The sequence below is a fragment of the Cygnus atratus genome, chromosome 2 (assembly GCF_013377495.2).
Source record: "Cygnus atratus isolate AKBS03 ecotype Queensland, Australia chromosome 2, CAtr_DNAZoo_HiC_assembly, whole genome shotgun sequence".
In the NCBI taxonomy this organism is placed as follows: Eukaryota; Metazoa; Chordata; class Aves; order Anseriformes; family Anatidae; genus Cygnus; species Cygnus atratus.
Window position 1 is genome coordinate 158,422,412 of NC_066363.1, and position 24,965 is coordinate 158,447,376.

Consider the following 24,965-nt stretch of genomic DNA (forward strand, 5'->3'; position numbering starts at 1 on the left):
CGCTCTCTATTTTAAGGTTATGTTGTCACTGGCAATGTTAATAGTTTGGAGTTTTATATTGGAATATGTAATATCAATAATGTCAACTTTTCTGGTGTTATGAACACAAAAATCCATGTGTTATGGTGCTTGCATCCTGGCAGGACATAACATACCAGCCAGAGGTTGCAGAGGGTCCCAAGACATTGCCATTGCCACTCTTGTTTGAGCTTTTTCCTGATGATCCTCTCCCTCTTACACTCTCTGTGAGTTTGTCCTCCCCTGCCTCAGTCCCTTGCAGGCACAGGCCAGAGACTCTTGTACGTGCCTCCTTCCAGAGGGAGCGATTTTCACATTCCGCTTTGTTTTCTCTCTTTGGGCCACTCAGTGGACGGCAACTGGAACGAGTGGTCGAGCTGGAGCTCCTGCTCAGCCTCCTGCTCCAACGGCACCCAGCAGCGGACGAGGGAGTGCAATGGGCCCTCCTATGGGGGAGCCGAATGCCAAGGGCACTGGGTGGAGACCAGGGACTGCTTCCTACGCCAATGCCCAGGTCAGTGGACAACAACGTTTCCTCCCTTTCTCGGGTCATCCTTCTCTGCAGTCCCAGCCAGGCTTTTACAACCCGCCCTCCAGTTTACCCTGGGGAAATGTTGCATAGTTTTCACCAGCGATGCAGTAATAAGGAGGCTGTGGATCATACCTACAGACCATGCAACCCCAAATCTATAGCTGGCAAATGCTCCAGGAGACCCCAGACAGGTGAGTAATTATCCATAGAAAACATGTCTTTCTGACTAATTGGGTCAGCTGGTATGAAAAATATTCTTGCCTGAAAACAAGGCTTAGATATCTAGAAGCCGTCAAGATTAATCAGGACCAATTTTTCTTGCCATGCATTCCCTGGTACTTTCCTGGCTCTCCTTGGGTGCTCCATCCCCATTAGCCCATAGGATTGAGGAGAGGACACCTGAGATGTCACCAAATAGAGCACGAGAGGTTGGTGCTGGCCCTTTTCTTCGGTAATTTCCTTCCACTGCTTGGAGAAGAAGAGAGGGATCTCTCCCACCCTCTAGCAAGGAATTATTTGACCTGAGGTGACCTGTTAACTCCTAATTAAAAACCAAATATGAATAAGAAGACTTAGGTTCTTCCTCTGTTTCTGTCACTGAGTTGTTTCTTGTCTGTGATGAAGCAGAGGAGAACATTTTCCTACCTTGCAGGCTTGTTGCGAGGGCTAATTAACATTTTTATAGTGCTTTGATAAAGGCCATTGTTAATGCAAAAGAAGTAGTATTTCCACTGAGTCTGTAAAGATGCTTGGAGAAGATACCAGGAAATGAGACAGTATCTTAGCCTCTTGCAAAAGCTCTTTCCAAGGTACGTGAAACTGTAGTGCAATGGAAATGGCTGGAGTGGGGGTTATTTGATGTTTCTTCATGGTTTCTCACCTGGGGGGTGGGGGGGGTGGGGGGGCTCTGCTGGTCCCTTTGTGGCCCTGGGCCAGAGGTGTGACTCTCTTGTAAGATCTATTTCCATGCATACATCGTGCATCCCAACCAAATGCCAACTACGGACTTTGGCTGGTAGATGTGGCTGTCCAGCAGGTTGAACCTCTGCTGGTCCTGAGAGCATCTCATTCGTTAAAGGGCTGCCTCAATGGGTAAGAGGATGCACTGATTCCGTGTCTGTTGAGGATCAGACAATGATTCAAAGCAGGAGACCTCCCTTCACGCCAAGCCATGCTCTGCTCATCCTACCTTCCAGTGCTCGCCTTGGGAAGTTGCCTCCTTCCGTTGCAGATGATGTCAGGGATGTTTCAGGCTGTTTCTCTCCTCTTTTCTTGTCTCCAGTGGATGGGAAGTGGCAAGCCTGGGGCGTGTGGGGCAGCTGCACCACCACGTGTGGAGGTGGGACCCAGCGACGTGACCGGGTGTGCTACGGGCCCTTCTTCGGCGGAGAGTCTTGCCAGGGCCCCAAGGAAGAGTACAAGCAGTGCAATGACAGGAGGTGTCCTGGTACGTACCCCAGACTCCTCATACCCTCCTTCACACCTGGGGGGATGGGAATTTTGGGAAAGGGTGCTGAGCCCTGTGTCAAGGAGCTGAATGCAACAAGGAGTTGTGATCGCTTTTGACCCTGCTCATTACCCAGGCACAAAATTCTTGCTGAAGCCAGTGTGACCATGCAGATTTCAGTGGATGTTTGATAAGTCCCACTGGTCTAGACTTCATATTTTTCATTTTTTTATTGCCATATAGTCATGAGAGTGAAAGAGACTTTCAGAGCAAAAATTGATATCAGAGTTTTGAGCCCATGAAATATTTGAGTGTGGAGGAGGATGCAGTGTTTCCCACCCTTTACCTAGCCTCTGGGAGACCTGCATGCCACTGGCAGTTTTTAAAAAAGACAGATGTGTACAGGTCCATCAGAGCCTTGCTCAGTCTCATCCTTCTCCAGCTACAGCCATGGGAACAGCATCCAGTTGAGAAAAAGAGTGTAAAAGCCCTGATGGAGGAAAAGGGAGCTGTAGGAAAAAAAATAAATAAAAAATAAATCTGGGTTTAAATGAGAAAAATAAGCAGAAGGAAAAACTTACTTTGGAATGCTTCTATCTGTCTTCCATGCAGTGTAAAACAACAGGCTGGCACACCATTTCTATTTTCTTTCTTAGTCTGGGTTGAAGTTCCTGCTGGTGAAACTGCTGGTGGGGAATCAATGGCCTGTGTGATGTTGGCAGGCAGACTGCATCGATCGTAACGGGCCCTGATTTTTGACCGAGAGGGCAATTAATTGTCGGAGCTGCTCAGTGAGCAATGGTGGAGATTGTCATGGTGGCGTCCTGGCTGTCCTCATGATGAGAGGGTATCTCCCCCAAAAAAACAGGCTGCAGCTCAGCTCGGAGGTAGCGGATTTGGTGCAGATGCTTTTGAGGATGGATGTGTGATGGTCAGGACATCTGACCCCCAGAGGTTCATGCAAACTGCTGAAGGCAGATAAAAGCAAAAGCACTTCAGCACAAAAGTTTCACCCAGTTTAGCCAGAAGATAACAGCACATTCACTCCTCGCAGCTCCGCTGTAATAAAAGACATCACCTCCCCTTACAAGCTGTGCCTCTCAATTAGCAGAGGCGGGTGAGAGTCTCTCCTAACTCAGCCGTAAAGCTCTCCTTCGCCACGGAAAGGCTTAGCACCAGGTCGTCTGGTGGTGTCTACAGAGCGATGCAGATTTAGTTCAGCTTCAGCGTGTGCCAGCTGAGGCCCTGGTAAAACAAGCCCAATCTTTTCTTCTGTGTCCGCAGGGGCCGATGCCTGCACGGTGCTCAAAAGGAAAAGGCGCTGAGCCCTGCTAGGGCTTGAAACCAGAAGGGTCTTGCTGCAGTTGTTAATTTGCAGGGGGAGGAAAATGCGGGAAGCCGTCAGAGGCTAAAAATAAACCCGCTCGATTTGTTCTTGAGAAAGTATCAAATGCCGGCATGATTTGATTTGAACAGAAGAATTGAGCTTAATTGGGTTAGTTATTAAAATCTCCTGGTGCAAACAGGTTACTATGCCAAAAGGGATATTGTTATGAAGCAACATCAAGAAAACGAAAAAATAAAAAAAAATAAAAGGATTAAATGATTCTCTCCTGGCCTGGGAATTGCTCCTGCACTCACTAGCAAGAGCCAGACAATCAGTGTACTTCTAAAAAGCATCTCTGATCCACAGCATCCCTCAGCGGCCCCCAGGGAGACTGCAGGGGTGCGAGCCAGGGCAGCTTTGAGAGGTCAGGGAAGGAGAAAGGGGAGGTCAGATGTGAGCTCCCTCTCTGCTTTTAGACATGCTGTTGCATGCTGAGGGTGTTAGAAACTTCCCACCCCATGTCCCAGACCCTCCTATGGACAACAGTTCCCAGTGGAGGGTATGTGACCACGGCCAAACCACTGGGCCAGGAGTTTTGTTTTCATCTCCCTGCCCTGCTACAGGCTCTGTAGGTGGACACATGCTAGTCACAACTGGGTGGCTTCATCTCACTGTCCTACAGCTCCTTGCCAACAGGTTGGAAGTAAAACTGCCACTTTTCTGCCCATTTTCTGCCTTATCTACTGAAGTCATGAGCTGCTGGCACAGGGACTACTTCTGCATATGTACCGAGCACAGCAGGGATCCCGCTTGCCCTCTGGGATTTTATTATAATAGTGATTACTCAAAAGGGAATTTTAAAACAGGAGGAAACATCTGTTTTCAAGCAGGGAGCATAACTTGTTCATTATCAGCATCTACTGGATGCACTAGGGAGGAATCTGTATTTGAAATGCAGCTGGGGCTGGAGACACACAGTCCTGGGGCTTGACTCCAGGAGCTGCGATATGTAGGCAGTTTGTTGGGTCCTCTCGGAGTTCTTCAAAGCAGCAGGACTTGTTTTGCCCATAATCTTGGGTTTGAGCCTTTCCCACAGCCAGTTTGGTGCTCTGGCTAGTTCCAGAGCATCTGCAGGGTATGGCCATCCCCAGGGATTTGCTCCTGACACAGACCCTAAGTCATCACATCTACATGACCTTTGTCGAAGGAGACCTTCTGGGTCATCCCTGCCCAGAAGATCCTTTGGGAGCAGCATGACAACTCCAGGCCCCTATCTATTGCTTTATGGCAAATGTACGTTTTCCCTGCAACTTTGGCACATCTCTACTGGCATCACTGGGCCTTGGCATGGGCAGCTCTTTCCTACATGGGAAGGGAGCTCAGCAGGCAGCTGCCCAGCTCCACGGCTGGTTGCCCTTGGCTTTGAGTTTGGCTTTGGTTTTGCAGCTGCCACTCCTGGCCAGACACAGGCATGCTCTCAGCTTTCTCTTTACTGGTAGATTTAAATGCACAATAAATAAATATGTTACTGAAAACCATTAAATATAATTTTCCCTTTCCCCATCCTCAGGAGTGATAAATAGCTTCAGCACCCTACTCGTGGTTCCCTTCATTTAACAGAACACCTCCTTCTGTGATGAATGCATTTTCTCAGGTCCCACAGACTCTGGAGCCAACTCACCTCTACTCAGAGAAGTATCCAAAACCTTCTCTTTCCAAAGGGCTTTTTCTGTAATGCCTCTAAACATCTTTTGCATATTTCTGCAGTCCTGGACTCTGCAGCAGTGTTTGGAAAGGAGTTGCTAATGCAAATCCAGCCTGTTGGTTCTTCTTCCTGTGTCCTTGGATAAAACGGTAACAAAGTGCCTGAATGAAGCCCACCCAGGGAATATATCCACTTTCTTTTTTTTTCCTACTTATTTTTTCCTTTGCTCCTACTGCAACTTATTTATGAAGAGCCTCTTTTTAGCCACATCCAACCCAAAACCTGTGTGATGACTCTGAAGGATGGAAGGAATCGAGTTTGGAGCCTTGAGGTTCACCCCCGAAAGCTGGACATCTCACCTTGAAATGAGAGAAGAAAACTCTTTAGCAAAGGTTGGCAAGAGCAGCTTTCCTCCGAGGCAGGGTAGGCATGTAAGAGGACTTTCCTGGGTTGTTACAGATGTATTAATGAGCTGATCCTCAGGCTGGTCAGAGTTTGCAGACAGGCAAAGCAAATCCCAGAGGGGTTAAAGTGGTTTTGCCATTTTTCACCCCACAAAGCTCTTCCCTCCAGGCCGTGCTCCTCTCTTTCCTCTTTCCATCCCCATTTCCACATCCCGCCTGAGGAGGAGGCTTTACCAACGGAGTTTTTCCTTCCTTGCAGAACCCCATGAGATCTGTGACGAGGAAAGCCTTGCCTCTGTGGTTTGGAAAGAGACGCCCGCTGGGGACGCCGCGGCTGTCCGGTGTCCTCGCAATGCCACCGGTAAGGATGTCTGCATGCCTTGGCCGAGGAGATGGCCCACCTGCCGTTCATCCTTCATCCTTTGCCTCCTAGATGAGGACAACGTGGATGTGGGAGGAGAGGATGAGCAATGGGCTAACTGCCCTTTGCTCGAGGCTAAGCAAACTCTCTCCAGGTTTTTGTGGTTCCTAACTATTTAACAGCAACTCCTTGATACATATTAGACACTCTGAGGTGGTTTCCCATCCAACCACTGCCTAATCCTGGGACAGCTTCACTGTCAAGGGCTGCTGTGGTATGTCCACCCAATTGCTACAGATAGCTCTACAGAAGCAGGCTGGGCTTTACAAGTCCCCTAGTCTTGGGCATCCCCACTGACCATAGTAGAAGCTGGTATCTAAAAGCACAAAATCTGAAATGCATTGCCAACTCACACTTAGATGCTTTCCACTCCTGCTTAGGAACCACATCAACTCTCTCAGCTTATATTCAGGTGCTCTGGCTATGGTGGTAGGAAGTGATAGTGCCTGGGCATCCTGGCGTTATCTGTTGTGGTTGCTGCCACGTGCTCCCCAGGGAGTGGAAAGCAGGGGAGAAGGCTCCAGGAGGTGTTCTGGTGGTGGAGACTGTCCTCTGATGGATGTTTCTTACTCCCAGGCAGGATCAGAAATGGGGCAGCAGTGTCCATAATGAACGTAAAGGTTTTATTCTGTTTGAGTGAGGTTGTTGGACACAGAAAACCCTGCACCGCTTTGATTCATGCACCCTGGGAGGGTCAGAGTCATTCCAAACACTAGCCCAGAAGAAGGGCCATATCCATAGGACACTGAACCATTTATCAGTAGCAATGGGATCATGGACCCAGCAAAGCCTGCTCTTTGGAGACTCTCCAGCGGCAGTGTAATTGCTTGGGCAAGACGATTCCTGTCTGCTGTCTCCTCGCCGATACGCCTGTTCCTCTGCATTGCGAACGCATGTGATTGCCACCGCACAGCCCACTGCAAGCTGACGCTGAGGAAAGTCCTGGGGGAGGACTGCGGGCAGCTTTCAGAGATTCTCAGCTGATGCAAAGATGGTGCTGTTGGATATTTTTGCTCGTTGAGACTGTAGGCAGCAGAAGGCAGCGTGGCTGGTTTAGCTGCAAGTACCAGACCATGCCGCCTGGGGAGGCTCGTGGGACTTTCAGAAGCACAAAGAAAGTGCCCCGATGGGCACATTAAACCTTCTTTTGTCTTGGCCAGCTGTGTCCCAGCTGTTAGGTTTTGTTTTCATTCGCATCTCTTTTATTGGCCTGCCCCTCAATAAGAAAATGAAGGAGAAGGAAATGCACATAACCTCTCCCGAAATGCACATAACCTCTCCCAAAATACACAGAACCTCTCCTAAAATACACATAACCTCTCCCAAAACACACATAACCTCTCCCACTCGTTGCTCAAGCACTTGCAGATGCCCCTGCTGCCTTTTGTGCTACCAGCGTTGACCAGTTCTCCGTGAAGGTGCTGGGCTTTTCATTCAACTACCCCAGCTCCCATGCTCTTTTCTTTCCTCTTCCAGGGCTGATCCTTCGAAGATGCACTTTAGACGAAGAAGGGATAGCTTACTGGGAGCCTCCAACCTATGTCAAGTGTGTTTCTATTGATTACAGGAACATACAGATGCTGGTAAGGCAGACAGACTTCAACACCTGATGAGTTTATGATCCCCCTAAATGTTCCTTACACTGTCAGAAGTACAAAGAAGAAGGAAAGCAACATTTCTGCATGAAAAGGAGAAGCCAGCTCTGCCATGCTTTTGTCTTACTGCTTTTGTCTGCCTAGCTTGTGATACATGGGCTCTCGATGGACAAGGGATGGTTCCCCACTGGGTATTTTAATATCCAGCCTGACAGAATCCAGGTCCTACCAGGTCTTCCGTATCACATTATCTATAAGAATGACTGTGATGGTAACACTTTTAAATAAGCCACTTATTTTTCATTAGTTTTACAATTATTACTGTGATGAATTCTCCTGTTTCTGCTGGTCTTCTGTGGCTTGCCTTAAGACGGCATTGACTTTATGAGAACTTTTCTTTTCAGAAAGAGGTTTAGTCAGTCCCAAAATAGTTCCAGACTGGTTATAAGAAAACAATGTTTTAGGGCAAAATTTTTCTGCTAGCTGGCCTTAGGTTAGCAGCAGAATGGTGTCTGTGTAGTAGAATAGCCTCTTCTGAACATATACACAACCTTTTCTTTGTGGGCATACCGAAAAATTGACTTTTGCTCTTCTATCATTTTAAAAATATCACAGGCTTTCAGGTCAGCAGAGATTGTTAGATTCATCTAATCTGTGCTCTGAATTACAAGGAAGGTCACAAACCTTCCCCCAGCAATTCCTTCAGTGAGCTCATTAACTGGGCTTTGACTGTCACTAACGTGTTTGTCATGTTTCCCTCTGCTCCTCAGACCAGGGAACATCTTTCCAAAGCTCAGCGTGGGCTGATGGTAGACGGGCTGTCAGAAGTGATCCAAAACCTTGTGGAAATCTCCCAGGATGGGACCAGCTACAGTGGGGACTTGCTGTCCACCATTGATGTACTCAGGAACATGACAGAGATCTTCCGTAGGGCTTATCACAGCCCGACTTCTGGGGATGTGCAGGTGAGCCGAGTTGCATATCCTGGCTGGCAAGGCTGGGTTGCAGGTGTGTGTGCATGCACAGGGCTCAGGATTTTATTGCCTCCTTTTGAGCTGATTCAATGCTGCTGAAAAGCCGGGATATTTTCCGCCTGAGCAAAGTGTCTCTGCATGTTAACAAACCCTCCCTTTGAGGTTGGTTCTCCCGGGCTTGTAGAGGCAGAACTCAAAAACCAAAGTCACTCTGCACTGTTTCAACTCGATAGCACTTACTGGGGAGTCTAATTGATATGAGAGCACTCTTTGGAAGGGAAAACAGCCTAATGACTATAGGTAAGATGATCCTGTGATATTGGGTAGCTGGATATTGATGAGGAAAATGTCTCTTTGCTTCTCACCCTAGGATTTTACTTTCAGCATCTGCATGCAGAGTGGCTACAAGATATGCCCTTGGGATAGGTCATCGCTACACAGGTTGAAACATTAAACTGATCCAACAGGATCTGGAAAGGGTGGTAAAGCTAGAGGGGAAAAAAAAATCAATGGTCCTGAAATATCTTGTCTCCTTCCTTCTTGTTGCGTGCTGCATGGTCAAACAAAGGTACTACCATACGTAGCACTCTCTTGATCCATCACTGCTTCTCTTTCCAAGCCACAGAGAAGAAATGACGATGATTCCCTATGCTGGAAAAAAATTGATATAGTAGGAAATGGGATGAGAAGTGTTTTATACAAGGCAAGATCATCTGTTTTTAATCAGTTTCTGGCAGACATCTGTTTAATCTGCTCTTAAAAATCTTCAGTAATAGAGACATTTTCCCAGTCCAGTGCCTTAGCAGGTATAGCAGTTAGAGTGAAGTCCTTGGGAAAAAAGCTTTTCTGCAACCTGCTTTGCTGTTAACATCCCTGGGGGCAGAGGCTTGTGAAATGCCCCAGGAGCCTTTGGGAACGGGACCTTGGGAAGGCTCTTGGAGCACAGGTGATGCTCACATGTTCCTTGTGCATCTCCATGTCCTTCCTTGAGTGGGCCACGTTTGGCTAACTACCTCCTTTGTCTTATTTTGTCTTCTTTCTCCAGAACTTCGTCCAGATCATCAGCAACCTTTTATCAGAGGAAAACCGAGAGAAATGGGAAGAAGCTCAGCTGGTATGAACCTTCAGCACCTTCTGTGGAATGAGTCAAGGCTTCAGCATAGGCTTAAGCCATGACGAGGGGAATTTCTAAGGGTCTACATGTCTCTTGTCCATGATGTGTTGTGTGCGACATGAATCTGTTCCAGCCACAGACCACAAAATATCTCCATCCACCAATGCCATTCTCCTTTGATAACCCATTATGATGAAAGACACAGACAACCTGGATGTGGTCAGCTCTGATCAGCTTCAGAGTTGGCCACCTCTGAAGGAATTACTCCCAACCAGCTGATACATCCAACTGGTCTTTTGGGTGAGCTCAGTGCCAGGCTGAGTCATATTTATGGAGCAACTCAGGAAACCACAGATCTCAGCCCTAAGCCAGAGTCTATGCATGAGTAACAGAAAAAAAATAACAATAATAAATAAAAAATGGTGGTGAACAACAAATTTTGGATAGTTCTCACAGATCAAGCTGGGTTTGGAGTTGATCACACTCCTGGATTGTTATAATTCTCGTCTTCTCCTCTTGCCAAAATAAAGCAATAGGATTACACGAGTCTGAGTTTCTGGCTACAAAGATGCAGGACAGGCAGGATTTTCGTAGTTCAGAGCTATGCTCTGCTCACCTGAGTTTCTGGTTCTGTTCAGCGTAAGATGAGCAAGGGTTCATTTATATTTTTTACTTTCTTTCTCTCATCTCAAGGACTGGGTTCCTGCTGAATAATTCTGTAGCTATAACCTTGTATACTTGGGGGAGGAGGTGACATGGTTTGTTTTTCTATCCATGTCACACTTGCTCTTTGTCTCTTTTGCCCCATTTGCACTCTTTGCTTGTCCCTATTCCTTGTCCCTTTCCTATTCCCTTGACGAGCTCTTGGTCTTCTCAACGTCTTCATGTTGTTGCAGGTTTTGGGGATTCAGAGCAAAATGGTGCTGCCTTAGACCAGCGTCAGCTCTGGTGAATGGGCCAGTGGTAATTCTCATTCCTTCCACGTCTATTCCTTGTTATTGCACCTTGGAACAAAAACACCAGCTCACTTTGGTCACAACCTAAAAAATAACCTGGGCAAGGTGGATAACTTAGCCTTTGTGAGATCAGCCCTCTGGAAAGTACTCATAGGTGTGGATCAGAGCATGGCAGCCCCTTTCTAACCACCTTTCATTGCTGCAAAAGTCATCAGAGAGGTCTGGAAATACTAAACAAACAAGAAAAAATAAATCATTTGACACAAAAAAGCTATATTCACCCCAACCAGGGAAGTCCTCTGGGAAGGAGTCTTCCCAGCAGGGGCACACTCATTGGTAGCCCAAAACGTGAGACAGGACCTGAATGCTCAGCTGTGCTATGGTTCCTTCAGCAACAAAACCTCCACCAGGAGCTGAGAAGCCTTGTGGATCTCTCCTTCTCTCCATTCTCCTGAGATCTGGTGTTTTCCCGCATTTGGATGGCACGCTCTGGCTCCAGGAGCAATAAGGGACCGAATGCTCAATTTCAAGCCTCCAGGTGTGTGTACATATTTCAGAACAGTGCAGAGGAAACTGATGAGTTGTCATGACAACAGGGAAATCCTATTGATCCCCGTAAAAACAGCTGCAGCTTACTCCCAATGGCAATTTGTTCCCATCGGCTTTCCCTGTATGATCTCTTTGCACCTATAGATGCTACCAGTGTTACAGTAACCTGCACAAGGAGCCGGACCACAATGAAATCACCATGAAGAAAATATTTACCTGGCATTTCTTTTAGTGGAAATGGTGATGACAGCCCAACACCATGGCTTTAGGAAAGAAGCTGCCCTCAGAAATCTTCAGAGACTGGATGTCAAAGAGGTTTCAGCAGTCTCTGTCCTTCTCGCTTAAAGCTGATGGAGCAAGCTCAGTCTTCGTGTTTCACAAGGTTAAACAGCCCTTTTGAAATGAAGGCTTTGGCTTACAATTTCTTCATTAAAAATAAACCCAACTTCATTACCCTCTCACATTCCAGTGCCCTGCAAACCCTTAGGCAGAGGTGTTGTTCAAGGGAACAAAAAAGTAATAATAAAAAATAAATATTATAAATAAATAAATAAATAAATAAAATGAATCAGAAAAACCTTCAGATTGAGAAGGCCTATCATGTTTTTTGGGAAGGCTGAGCTGGCCTTATAATATGGTCTTATCATATGTGATTGAAACCTGATCGACAATGACCGGTGTACTTGGGGTTACTTTGACTTTGTGATTTCAGTCCATGACAGAATATAAACATATCCTGTTAAAAATAGCTTTCTCAGTTGCTCCTCCTTATGTGCACACCTGCTGTACTGGCAGGACTGCTTGATCTGATCCTGACTGAGTTTTATTCTCACTGAGCTTCCTTTGGCTGGCCAGACAGAGGGATACGCGTGGCCACCCCTGCGCTCCTTGCCCATCTCTCGCCAGCTCAGCCTTCCTTCTGCCTCCATCCCATCTTGTCTGTCCTCAGCTGCCCCCTCCACTCTGATCAGCCACCTCGGGAGGTCTGAATTATGGTGAGGATCTGTGAGCATGGAAAGTGATGGAAAAGAGGAGATGTAAGGAGCTGAGCTGCTTTTCTTTGACCTCCCGTGGTGGTTGCTCAGCCCTGTAGGCAGTTGTGCCTCGAGGAAGGCAGGCAGTCAGCACAGCTCATTGCAGGTGGATTAGCTTTTATGAAATTAGCCACTGTATAACTAGTTATTATTGAACAGCCTTATTTATGCCTGGCAAAGAAGAATTATTGCCAATGTCTTTATCATGTGGGGAACACCAGGAAAGGAGAGAGAAAAGAGACAGAACTCTGACACAGCCTGGGCAAGAAGCAGCTTGGTTTCTGGAGAGTGAGATGCTGCCAACAGAATGGGAATGCATGAAAACGGACTACAGTGTTTTTCTGCATAGAAAAAGTGATCTGATGCCTGGAATTTGACATTAGTCCCTGGAAGTCCTTGTTAAGCACGTTTGTTGGACTATTTTTGCTCCAAAGGCAGCCCTTTGTGTTGCTGGGATAAGGTCTCCCTTTCTGGTGGTTTCTGACTTGGGTCAACAACTGGCTGACGTGTCAGAGATCTGATTAGGTGAACCACGATTGAGGTACCAGGTGAAGTTATGATGGACTGTATTAAATATACAAGCCCCCCCCCCCCCCCCCCCAATCACTTTTCTACCTCTCCTGCTCATTGGAAGGCATGAATTTAAGGCTGCAGCTGCCTCTGGTGTTGGGTTTAACCAAGGTTGATCATAACTATGGGGTTGCTTTTCTCCAAAAGGCTTTTCTTCCAGGGCTGTCATGTCTTTGTCACTAAACACAGCCTGATTCATCTCAGGAAGAAAGTTTAGGGGCTGGATTCCTGCCTTTGTGGATGCTCTTCCCTCCCTCCAGGAGAATTTAAGTCTGGATTTCTTTGAAGTGCCCCAGGGCATCCTGATCTTTGACCTAAAGGAAGGCTCAGACTGAAGAACAGCAAATGGAAATCCAACAGAGATCAAGAGAAGAAGCCAACAGTGATCTCCCCACTCTCACCACCTTGCTGTACACCTCTTTACTAGTGTGTCTCATCAAACTGAGACATCCAAAGGTCCCTGAGATGCTCCAGGTGGTAGCGGAAGCAGCGAGCCTCCCTTCAGTTCTGTTCCCTGCTTCTTTCTGGAGATCCTGTTGTGCTGCCTTACTTTCTCCACATGTAAGAAACATTCTCCCAAACACCCCTCCTGACAGCAAGCCTAAAACCCAGCCTGCTAGAAACCTGCCCTTTGTGCATGCCATCAGTGTAGGCTGGAGCTTTTGGGTGATAGCAAAATTAACTATCCTGGAGGGGGCAAGGTCTGGTGGGCTCCCTTGCAGTAGGTTATTTATATACAACCTTCCTCTGACCCTACATATTCATGGCTTTCTGAAGCCAGAACGTGTTTCTCAGGCGAAGCATTGCAATACCTGAGGGTCAGGGAGGTCTAAGGCCTGACAGAGGCGCTCAGGATTTGACTTAGGGCAGATATTCAACACTGACCACTCTACACTTTCCGATGAGATGTCTCTGGAAGGGCAAATTTTCTCTGGTAGTAGAGAGAATCCAGGGAAGATGATGATGATAACGTAGATTATTTGCTCCAGACAACCCTAAATATTTCCATTTGCTTTGCTTTGAGATATTGCCCTCCACCCACAGTTTTATCAATTACTCTTTCCTATTTTTTTTATTTATTCTAGGCTTCCATAGCATTTCTCAGCCCTTGTTCTCCACAACTCCTTAACATTCCCTTATATCCAGTGTCTGCTTCCAGTACCAGTGTGAGGACAAAAACCTTTGCCTTCAGATAAACTCGTGCTGGACATTTTGTTATCCATGCTACTGGGTATTCTCCTTTCTCTCTCCAGATAGGGCCAAATGCCAAGGAGCTGTTCAGGCTGGTGGAGGATTTCATTGACGTCATCGGCTTCCGCATGAAAGATTTCCGGGACTCCTACCAAGTGACCGACAACCTGGGTGAGCTGATTTGCACTCCCCATGTCGGGTGTAGACCCCGGGAAGCTGTAATTGCAGGGCAGTATGTATAAGCCAAAAGGTGGGGAGGGAAGAAGGGGAGCCAGCGGGTGGTGGAACATCAAAAGGTCTGGGGAAGGACACGGATGGTCAGAATTATGGGGTGGCTTTTCTCCAAATAAGCCAGGACTTCAGCCTGAAGAAGATCATGGAGAGATTTGAGAGATAGCTATAGAACCATGAATGGAGAACAGATGACAAACTGGGAAGAATTAAGCTGCTTCCTTTTATTTTTTAATACAAGTGCCGCACAGCAGCCAATGAAGTGATCAGGCAGCAGGCAAACAGCAGGCAGCGTTTGATTTATGCTGTACGCACAATCGCAGCATGGAGCTTGGGGCCGGAGGATGCTGCAGAAGCCAAAAAGTACAGATGGGTTCGTGATGGGATTAGGAAAATGCACAAAGGAGAGGTCCATCGGTGGCTGTTAAAGTTGATGGTCTGGATGCAACCCCTAGCTGAGGAAGTCTGCTGACTGCTGGGAGGAGGAAAGACAGAGAAGTCTTGGCTTTCTCTTTCTTGTACTTCTCGAAGCAAATACTGCTGGCCACTCCTGGAGATGTGGTGTGGGAGCAGGAAGACCTCTCTTCTGCCAGGTTTAGTGCAGACAGGTCTATTTCACTGAGCAGAAGCATGAGACCAAACAATTCATGTCACCCAGAGCTACTGAGATCCGCGCTCATGGTTCTGCTACCTGATTTCCCACTATTGCCTCCAGATTTTCAGCATGTGTGAATTTGTTGAGGCTGCTCTTGCTTACTGCTTTTATCTGTTACTTCCCTCTAGTCCTCGGCATTCACAAGCTGCCCGCTAATGCAGCAACTGACATCACCTTCCCCATGAAAGGCTGGAGGGGCATGGTGGACTGGGCCAAGAATTCAGAAGACAAGGTCACTGTCTCCAAGAGCATCCTGTCTTCGGGGCTGGCAGGTAGGCAGCACAGTCGAAGCACTCCAGGAGAAAATGTCGTCTTCATTTTCTAAGAGAGGTTCCTTCCATTTGGCTGGTCTTCAAGTTCTCCTTCCATCTGAGCTTGCTCACAAAAGCTTGTCATTGCATTTCTGGGTGCAAATAAAGCCTTTAAATATGGTCAGACCAAAGGCTGAATGTGAACGTCTTGCACAAGTTCAGGAGCAGGCTCAGTGCCTGGGTTTGGATGTTTGTCTTCTCCTAAATCAGCAGCATGTTTGAAACAGAGCAGGAGTCAGCACAAAAAGTCAGGGCAACGCTATCTTGATGATTGCTTCTTCCAAGGCTTCTGAACCTGCAAAGAGGTGAAAAAAACTTGTGTCTGCACAGGGTTGCTCATTTCTTGGTGCGTACGGGTTCTGAGCTTCATCCACAATCATCTGCAGGGCGTGTTGAAATGAGTCTCATGCCTCCTTGAATATGCTGAGTTTCTAACGGGAAAAGCACAAGTCATTGCCTCTGTTGATAACTTATAGGTATGGTTAATGAGCACAGGAAAGGCAGGTGTAATAGGGGAACGGCCATGTAAGCAAACAATGCTGTAAGTGCCCTCCAAGACTGGATCTGGTCCTGGAAGAGCCATCTAAGGATGAGCAGCTGAGGCTTACAAACCTCCAGCTCTGTCACAGCCAGGATCCTTCGCCTTCTTGGGAAGGTGCTGGGATATCCCAGTCTGTGGAATCTGGGGTTTTACTTGCTCACTGTCTCATAGGAACATATTTCTTCAGTAAATGTCCTACTGCATTCCGTTAGCACCAAGGGGAAAACTCTCTCCAAAAGCTGCAGGATCCCTGTGTTTGCATAGGGATTCACAGGAAAGGCCAAAAGACTGTCAGCTTTCCTGGAGAAGCAGTGCTTATGCGATTGCTCTGCAAGCCTGTCAGTGTCTCCTGGCTTCCACCTGTTTCATTTGAGCCCCATTTTCACAAAAAAAGAAACATCCAGAGTTGTTTCTAGCCCTGCACTGAGGGAGTGGGCACATTCTAGGCTCAGCCTCAGTACAAGACACCAGAGAAGCCCCACAGCAGGCTGCTTCCCTGGATTTCCTCATCTCCAAGTGATTTATTTCTTCTTCCCCTACAACTCAGCCTTGGGGATGCCCCTGCTGCCTGCTCTTTGCCCAGCAAAGCTCTTGCTGTTTTTATCTGGGCTGCGCGGGGCGCAGGAGGAGGCCGAGCGGCATGCCCGGAGGTCACACTGAGCATCCAGGCTCCTTTGGGACCACGGCCCCTGCAGCCTCCCGAGGCATCACACGAGTGATGGGGTCAGGCCAGGCACCGCAGGGCATCTCCCCTCCTGGGCTGCCCTTGTCAGCCTGTGTGCAGCTCTTCTCTGACAGCTCGATGGCTGAGGAAGAGGACAAACACCTCCTGGTGGCTGGGAGAGACCTTCTTGCCCTGCTCATTTTGCCCGCTGTGGTGCTGTCAGAGGGATTAGTGGGATTTCTGGAGGGGAAGGCACCAGGCTGGTTATTCGGAATGAGTGAGCCTTGCCTGCAGGCAAGCAGCATCACCCCAAAGGTGCTCGTTCCTCCCTTCGGTCTGATGGAGACCCGATGTGGTGACAGCAGCACCTGCATCTCACCGCAGTGATGCTGGCAATGGCTGTGCCACAGCAGAAACCCCCATGAGAGGTCCAGTCCTGCACCTGGCTGACACCTTCTGGGGCACACATTTCTCTCTGTCAAGGGGCAAGGAAAGAAGGAAGCACAGATCTGAATCCAGCCCCTTCTCTGCCATGCCCCATGTGCTGTCCTGGTGGGTTCTGGGGGGTAAAAAGGGGTCAGCTGGGGGGACAGATGACATCCTGATTGTCTCAGTGCTCTTTTCTTCTTCCCTTTCCTCCGGTGTCTTGCAGAGACAGACGACTCTTCTGTCTTCGTGGTGGGGACCGTGCTGTACCGGAACGTGGGCAACATCCTCTCGCTCCAGAGGTAAGAGCTGGTGAGGCCACACCTGACTCTGGGTCCAGTATAAGTTTACTGGGCATACTGGGAGAGCCCTGGGCATACTGGGGAGAGCCCTGGGCACACTAGGGGAGAGCCCAGCGCAGGGCCCCAAGGGGCGGCAGGGCCTGGAGTCCCCCCTGCCATGAGGAGAGGCTGCGAGAGCTGGGGCTGCTCGGCCTGGAGAGGAGGAGGCTCCGGGGGAGCTCCCCCATGTCCCTGCGGCCCTGCAGGGAGCTATGGAGAGGATGGATCCAGGCTCTTGTCCGTGGTGTCCAGAAACAGGACAAGAGGCAAGGGGCACAAAATGGTTCCCCCTGAATATCAGGATGCCCTTCTGTACTGTGTGGGTGACAGAGCACTGCAAAAGGATGCCCAGAGAGGTTGTGGAGTCCCCACCTTTGGATATATTAAAAAAAAAAAAAAAAAAAAAAAAAGAAAAAACATCTCTCGAGCAACCATCTCTAGACATCCCTTCTTGAGCAGTGGGGTGGCACCAGAAGACCTCCAGAAGTCCCTTCTAACCTCGACTGTGTGAAGAGGGCTCTGCCTGGGGAGGACAAGCAGCTGGTAGCATCACCAATTTTCCTGCCGATCCCCCCAGCTGCAGAGCCCTGGTCTTCCAGGAAAATACCAAAGGTGCAACGTGGCAGGCTTTGGCTCAGTCAGGCAAAAGTTTTGACCCCTATGAACAGATATTCAGGTGGGACCATGCTCATGTATATTAGATTTGCTTGCTGGAGGGGCAGGAAGGCTTTGTCCCAGCCGTGCAGCCCTGGCAGAAGGAGAAGCACAGTGCTGGTGCTGCTGCACCCCTGCCTGCTGCCTGCTCTCCACCACCCCTCTCCAAGGGGTTCCCCATCCCCAGGGATCTGGGGGGCTTAAGACATAGGGACACGGGTGACCAGCTGCCGACTGGGGAGCTGCCAGCCCCAGCGAGCCCTTCAGGAGCATCACAGCAGAAGACAGGCTCTGGGAGAGGCGAGCAGTGGAGCAGCACGCTTGGCCGCACATGTCTGCCACGTTCCCAGCCACTGCAACCCGCCTCGGGCACCCAAGCTTTTGTGTTCAGCACTCTTTTCCCTTTTCTTCTCCCTTCCTCATGCTATCTCACTCTATTTTTATTATTTTTTTTTAATTTATTTATTTTTTTGAGGCTGGGACCGGGGCAGTAAATTCAGCATCCTAAGGCACCTTCTAAATCTGTTCTGCACTGATTAGCGTAAGCCCATTTACCATAAACACCAGGGCATCTCTTCTCACTGATAATCATTTAAATACCTACAGATTTAGCACTGGCAATGGCAAAAGAGCTCCAAGTGAGTGCAGAGAGGAATTAACAAGCCAGCCAACTGTATTCTGTAAAATCTTCCATTACGGCACTGGGAATTAGATCGGAAGGGCAATAAACATCATTGGCTTAAATGATCCAGCAGTATTTCAGTGTTTTCTGGCCAAGCAGTGAATGAGCTCCGAAAACCAGCAGCTGCAGCACCGCTGCTGCTGAGCAGCGTTCCCGCGGGAGAGTTGACTCAAGACATTCCTTAATTAAAGGACTGTCCCTCTTTAAAAAATCCAGAGCCCTGAATCACCTGTGGCTATACGAGGCCAAAAAAAAAAAGGAGGTAATAGGAGTAGCAGCAGAGCAGTACCTCTTAATTCACTGCCGTGCAAATGGACACAGCAAGAAAAAAAGGGGAATATCTTTAAATAACCATGCAGCCGTGTAGTACCTGCCTACAGGGTAAAAATATTTCTGACCACAAAGGAGAGCAGCTATTCCTGGCTACACATGAGCATTAACAACCTGCATCCTGGGTTTGACCACATTGGCTCAATGCAGAGTGATTTTTCTCTAAGGAAAGAAAAAATAAAGTAATGGAGATTTAATTCAGCAAACTGCACCAGCTGAGCTCTTCCTAATTGTCCCAATTTACCTCCCCCAAGCAGCAATCCCTTATCTCAGCCACACGTTGCCCTGTCCCCTCAGATCCAGAGAGCCCTGAGCAGAACCAGTAGCTCTGTGCTCAGACCTTGCATTTTTCAGGTGCAGATGTGTTTTCTGGCTCTAGGATGATGCACGGGGATAATTTCTGGGTGGGCTGGGATGACTTGACTCTTTAGCAGTCTGCATGGGAGCATATCCTGTGTGGTAGTGAGTTACCACACTGAAAATCTTTCTGCTTTTATTTGCAACACCAATCTTTGTGTGGTCTGCAGCCTTTAAAAGGATGTTTCCATGCCACATTTGTTGTTCATACAAACACTGGACAGTGCTGAACCAAGACCTGACCCTTCCAGACCCAGCTACTAATGAAGCCATGCATGGATGTTTGCCTTTAGCAGCTCTAGTTTTTTGGCTTTTCTATAGCTGCCTAAATTTTAAAGCTTGCAGCTGACATTTACTCCCATTGACTTCCCCCTTTGCTCATCCTTTGTAGACTGATTTTTGTGCTTCATTGCTTCTTCTTTTTGATTTTAACGATTTTTTTTCTTTAACTTTCTAAAATAGTGTTGTTCCCTCTGCTGTTGGTGCAGTAATGTCTTTCTGAACATCCACTTGCACATCCTTGGATGATTCCAAGTTTGTTTTGTTCTGGATTTTGGTGTTCTTTTTCTGTTTCTTTTTATTAAATTTTATTTTTATTCTTATTTTAAACCCACTTGCCCTTAAGCAAGTACAATTCTTTTTTAGTAAATCCTTTTGTAAAAGGAGGATAAGACCCAGACAGAAAAGTGAACAGTTTTGCCACTGCCAGTAAACTTGGTGAACTTTTGGATGAGGAGAGATTTCCATCAGTGCAGGAAGAGCTGGGAGCAGCCTGATGCTGGTCTCACTCTCCTACCCATTCCCTCATGGAAAACTTTGAAACTTTGAAGGACAGCCTTGTCAGCTGCTGGCCACAGAGACTTTTACATATTTAGACAGCTGATTCTTTCCCTGCTGCAGAAATAGTGGGATCCCCTGTGTATTTAGGTGTCCAGTATCCCGTGAAGTACCTGCAAAGAGTTTGGCTTTTCAGGGACCAGCAGCACAGTTACGGAAGGTATCCCCTCCCTTCCTGCTCATCTCAACAGCTGAATCTCCTAGGTCTGCCAGCATTAATAAAGTATTTGTCTGGCACAGACGTTTAGGCAGCCACACATGAGAGGCTTGGCCTCTTTGCATTTCCTTTGATTCTCAGAGGCTGGAGATACGTCAGTGCCTCTGGTAATGAGCTTCACTTGGTGTCCCACGACCTGTTAAAGGCCACCGTGGCAAACTTGTACTGCAAGGCAGACTGAGGCAGACTTGGAGAGAAAGAGAGAGAAAGAGAAAGAGGGAGAGAGAGGGAGAAAGAGAGAGAAAGAAAGAAAAGGAAAGAAGGAAGGAAGGAAAAGAAAGAAAGAAAGAAAGAAAAAGAAAGAAAGAAAGAAAAAGATTTTTTTTTGTAAGGATATGAAATGAACTCTGTTTCTTCATGTCAGGGCCAGAAAATATGTCTGGTACCCTGTTATTACCAGGATAGATATGTCCTTTAATTCCAGTGGCTGCAGGGGTCCATAATGCGTTTCATAAATGGTCTCATTCCTGGGGAAATAAGTGCAGAGCGGCTGTGAGGGGAACTGGAAGGGCAGAGGGCAGGGTCTATCACCAGCAGGTGTCTTTGATGGCATTTTAAAGTAATGGGGTCAGTTCCTTTTGCACTGTAGTCACTAAACCATGTGCCACCAGTGACAAATGCCGTGGGACTCACCTTTGTGCAAAGGGACGCAGTGGGATTCAGCACTTTCTCCCAGTGGCCATTACAGCACATCTTCTCACTTCTCTTCCCAGGAACAGCACTGTTCTAAACTCCAAGGTCATCTCCGTGACTGTGAAGCCATTTCCCCGGTCTCTCCTCACCCCCCTGGAAATCGAGTTCTCCCACCTGTACAATGTAAGTCTTTCCTGGGAAGCTGCACCACCCCACATCCGCGTTTTTTTTCTTCCTTGCCAAGGCAGGAGGAGCGTGATGGCACTGCTTGCACGGGGAGACACGGGCATACTTGACCCACATTCACATCACTTCAATGCGAGGCACGGCTGTGGGCAAAAAAAAATGTATATTCATCACAAAATAGGCTATGACAGAGATCTTCCTGGGGGAAGGGAGGGGAAAGGTTGTTTTGATTGATGCTTGCAATGTTCCTTGCAGATACCACTACAGACATGAGTATTATTGTTGTGGTCAGTGCTGTAAAAGGCAGATGAAGATCCCCTCCAGGTTCCCCTGGCCAACCCCAAGAAGATGTACATGATGGACATTTACATACCCCCAGGTCCCTTCTCGTTCTGGGTTTCAGATGTCCTCCTGAGGCTCTGGAACATGAGAATTAGATCTGTCATGTATTTGCTTTGGACCTTCCAGGAAAAATTTTTTAAGTGCACAAAGACAGCTGCAGAAGAAGTAATGATAAAGGTATTTCAGGGGCTTTAACCACACCTGGCCACCCCCTATAGGGTCATAGCTCTTTGGAGAACTGCGTCCCACAGCAGGACGGGGTGTATTTGATCCACATTCCAGAAGGGAGCAGCAAAAGGATTCTGAATGTGAGGAGGGAGGAGGAAGGACATCAATAGGTGGAGACGGGATTTGGAGTCAAACCCTTGCGTAGTCCTTGTGTTGATGGAGAGCAAAGCGAGGCCCATTTTATTTTCACCTTTCAACCCAAGGGTGAAAGAAGCTGTTCCAAGCACTCATATCTGTGCTCCATAGCAGGAGCATCACAGACACACCATGCACAGAGTAGTGGAAACTGTTCAGCAGGACATTAATAGTTTTCCTCTTGCTCCAAATATCCCATAAACAGCCCAGCACAGATTTGCTCCATTTTCCCCCTTTTTTTTTTTTTCTCCTGACAGGGAACCACCAACCAGACCTGCATCCTGTGGGATGAAAATGAAGGGTGAGTTTTGTGGCTTTCTCTTTACTCTCACGGGCCCATGTGCTTTTGGGATGAAATTGTCACAGTTTTAGCAGTGATGTGTCAGTCTGTTAGAGTTGCTTGCACTCTTTACTCATTTTTTTTTCCTGCATCAACCTCCACGGCTGGCAAAGCCCTTTGCCCTGGTGGGGAACAATCCTTCCTTCACAAAGACGCATCTCTCCTGGTGTTGCATATTAGTGCCAGTTGAACTGGGTCTTATATTTAAAGAACTAAAATCAGGTTTGTCAGTGTAGCCCATGAAGGAATCTGTGTGCCAAGAGAATCATGTACCTGCAGAAGGGAATCCTCTCAGTCTGAGCAGGGATGTCCTGTGTGCTTCTGCTCACAGGGAGGGAGGTTTGTGTATTCCTTTGGCCCCAGTCCACGTTTCGTAAGAGTGGCTTCTCATTTTGACTCTTCCAACTTTGGATGTTACAACACGAGGAATACATGAACTGAGACCCAGGACCATGGAGTCATCTGCTGATGGCTCTAAATTGGCATTGACATAGCAGTGTTTGGCTCTCTTCACTGCTCACACCAAATTGTGCACCGTAAGAAGAATAATGCATAATCAGAGCTTACTGTTGCAAATATAGCCTGCCATGGTGAAGTAGGTGTTGTGCTACTGTGATATAGTAATGTGATTTCCATGAGGATTGCTGCCATAGCTGACTGTGATCAGGATATCAGGATGCCTTGAGTGACATGATAGAGGTTAGCAGGGAAAAAATTCCAAAGATATTAAATAATGTGTCTAATGTGTCAGGATCGTAAATTCCATATGGAAAATAGTTGAGAAAAACTACTAAAAAAAGAAAAAGAAAAAAAAAAAAGCATTCCAAATGTGTGGTCTCAAATCCTGAACGAACTTAACGAGGGCCCAAAGTGTTTGATTTAATGGCGTTTTTACTTCGTTAACTTTTGCATCTCAGTCTGAGGACCGACCTGACTTCTTTTCTGCTTACATTCAGTTTCTCCCCTTGAGATCTCATGCATTTGGCACATACCTCTGCTTTTATTATTATTTATTATTATTATCTGCAGCATCTGAAAAATGGTTTTATTCTTCTCCTTTCACGCTCCATTAAGTAGCATATATACACATAGGCGGGCAACATATTTGCAGTCAGTTCTTGTTGGTCTGTGATTAATTTGGCATGTACGAGTGGATCCAAATGAAAGCTGAGGAACCCAGGGGAACTCTGAGCTTGTGAAACCACATCCGTGTTATCCACCAGGGCAGCGCTGGTCCCTCTGGCTTACCATGGAAATTGCTCCAGCACTCGAGGACGATCGGTATTCAAGAGCAGAGTCTGGACCTCGAGTGCTCTGCTGACCTCACGCAGCAGGACATGGGTGGAATTAATAAATGGGGATTGTATTGTATTGCCTACGTGCCGGAGAGCAGATTCAGTCTGTAGGTCAGCCAAAAGGAGAGGGTTTTCTATAGGTGGGCAGGCTCAGGAGGAGGCTTGGACAGGACCTCGCCTTCAGGACTGAGTCGGGATTAAAGCTCTTGGGTACTACTCTGTCTTTTGGCAAGCTAAGTTAGAAGCTGGAACCAATGCCTCTTCTGGTCTTCACACCAGCTTGAGTTTTTTGTTTTTGTGTGTTTTTCTTTTTCTTTTTTTTTTTCTTTCTGCCATATTTTCTGCTTTTATAACCCTATCTAACAAGCGTGTTGTGTCCAGAAGGTTGCGGGTATTTCCTTCTTACTTACCCCCTTGAATTATTTGTAGCGTGAGAAAGAAAAGAACAAAATCCAGCCCGCACATAGTAGGATTTGAGGTGGGGCGAGGGCATTCAGATTGGGTACATACATGCCAGATCTGGCACTGAAACATGCCCGGCGTGAGAAGCACGAAGGACTGCCCAGTGCTGGACGTGGCTCGAGGAGTTTGGATGCCACTGCAGATCTGGGGGCAAACCACTGCCCATCGCCTCTGCCTTGTCCTGGCAGCTCTGGCTGCTCCTCATGCTTGTTCCCACGGCTTGGCAGCTTGTTCGGCTTCTTGTCATCTCTCTGAGGGCACGGGATTTTAGGAATATTTCAGTCTGACCCACGGCATCGAAGGATGGGCTCAGGGCTAAGGGTGAAGCAGGCAATTTCTTGGCACTGGCATTGGGGTTCAGTTCTCATGGGTGGTTTCCAAAACCCCAGCAGATTTTTTTGCACAAATGTTGTTGCTAAAGCTCGTCTTTGTGCATGCACACACTTGTTTTCAACCAGCATTTGCAGTCTTGAGCAGTTAAAGTCTCCAAAATGCTGGTGTCAGCAGATTTTTCAAGGGGATGTTGCAAAGCTAGACCTGATCTCATGAGCTCTGGCAAGGGGAGCTGCAAAGCTGTTTGCACAAGGTTTTAAAGCTGATTTGCCACCGCTGCTGCCTCCTGGGAAAGTCTAATGAAAGGCAAACTCTGCAAACTCTATTGTCCAGGACTGAATGCCCACCTCCAGCTTGAGCTGCACCCTGGAGCTCTCAAGGGTTTTAGATCACAGTTTTTGATACTTGTTTCCTGATTGGAGTAAGTTTTATTTTTATTTTTTAGTTTACCCTGGGTCTGTTGCCTGGTACATGGCTGAGATCATGGCTGGCAACTCAGGAAACCCTGAGGTTCATTTGCACTTATCTGGGTTCCCCTTTGCTCCCACCTTCTCCATCCTGCCACCTCTCTCTCTCTCTTTTAATTGGAAATTAGCCCACTGGTTGGTCTCATAAGATGGTTGTGCAAGTGGGCAAATGTCAGAAAATCTCATTTCCCAGCTCTGACCAATTTAATGGCTCTACAACTTCATTTCCCATGGTTTTCTCCCTGCCATATTCCCCACACAGGCCAGGACAACTTCCCATGGTGTTGCTTACTCAGAAGACACTTCTGTCTCTTAATCTGGCTCCTTTGCTGGCTCTCCATGCTCCTGCTCCAAGGTTGTGTCCCCAGTGTCCCCAGTTACCCATCTGAGGCTGCAGATCTTGGGGATCGAACCTTCATTGCAGCAAACCAACCTCTGGATTTATCCCCTTTTATCCAATG

General features: G+C 47.6%; 1 protein-coding gene across 1 annotated transcript in view; it reads left to right on the forward strand.

Moving 5' to 3' along the window:
* ADGRB1 (adhesion G protein-coupled receptor B1) overlaps positions 1–24,965 on the forward strand; it is a 185,375-nt gene that overhangs the window by 56,698 nt on the left and 103,712 nt on the right. The window contains exons 6-16 of the mRNA XM_050708982.1: positions 357–532; positions 1,833–1,997; positions 5,693–5,794; positions 7,331–7,437; positions 8,220–8,414; positions 9,469–9,537; positions 13,900–14,008; positions 14,852–14,995; positions 16,892–16,967; positions 20,797–20,899; positions 21,865–21,908. Of these exons, the coding sequence (XP_050564939.1) occupies positions 357–532; positions 1,833–1,997; positions 5,693–5,794; positions 7,331–7,437; positions 8,220–8,414; positions 9,469–9,537; positions 13,900–14,008; positions 14,852–14,995; positions 16,892–16,967; positions 20,797–20,899; positions 21,865–21,908 (1,290 nt within the window). The remainder of the gene's footprint in view (positions 1–356; positions 533–1,832; positions 1,998–5,692; positions 5,795–7,330; positions 7,438–8,219; positions 8,415–9,468; positions 9,538–13,899; positions 14,009–14,851; positions 14,996–16,891; positions 16,968–20,796; positions 20,900–21,864; positions 21,909–24,965) is intronic.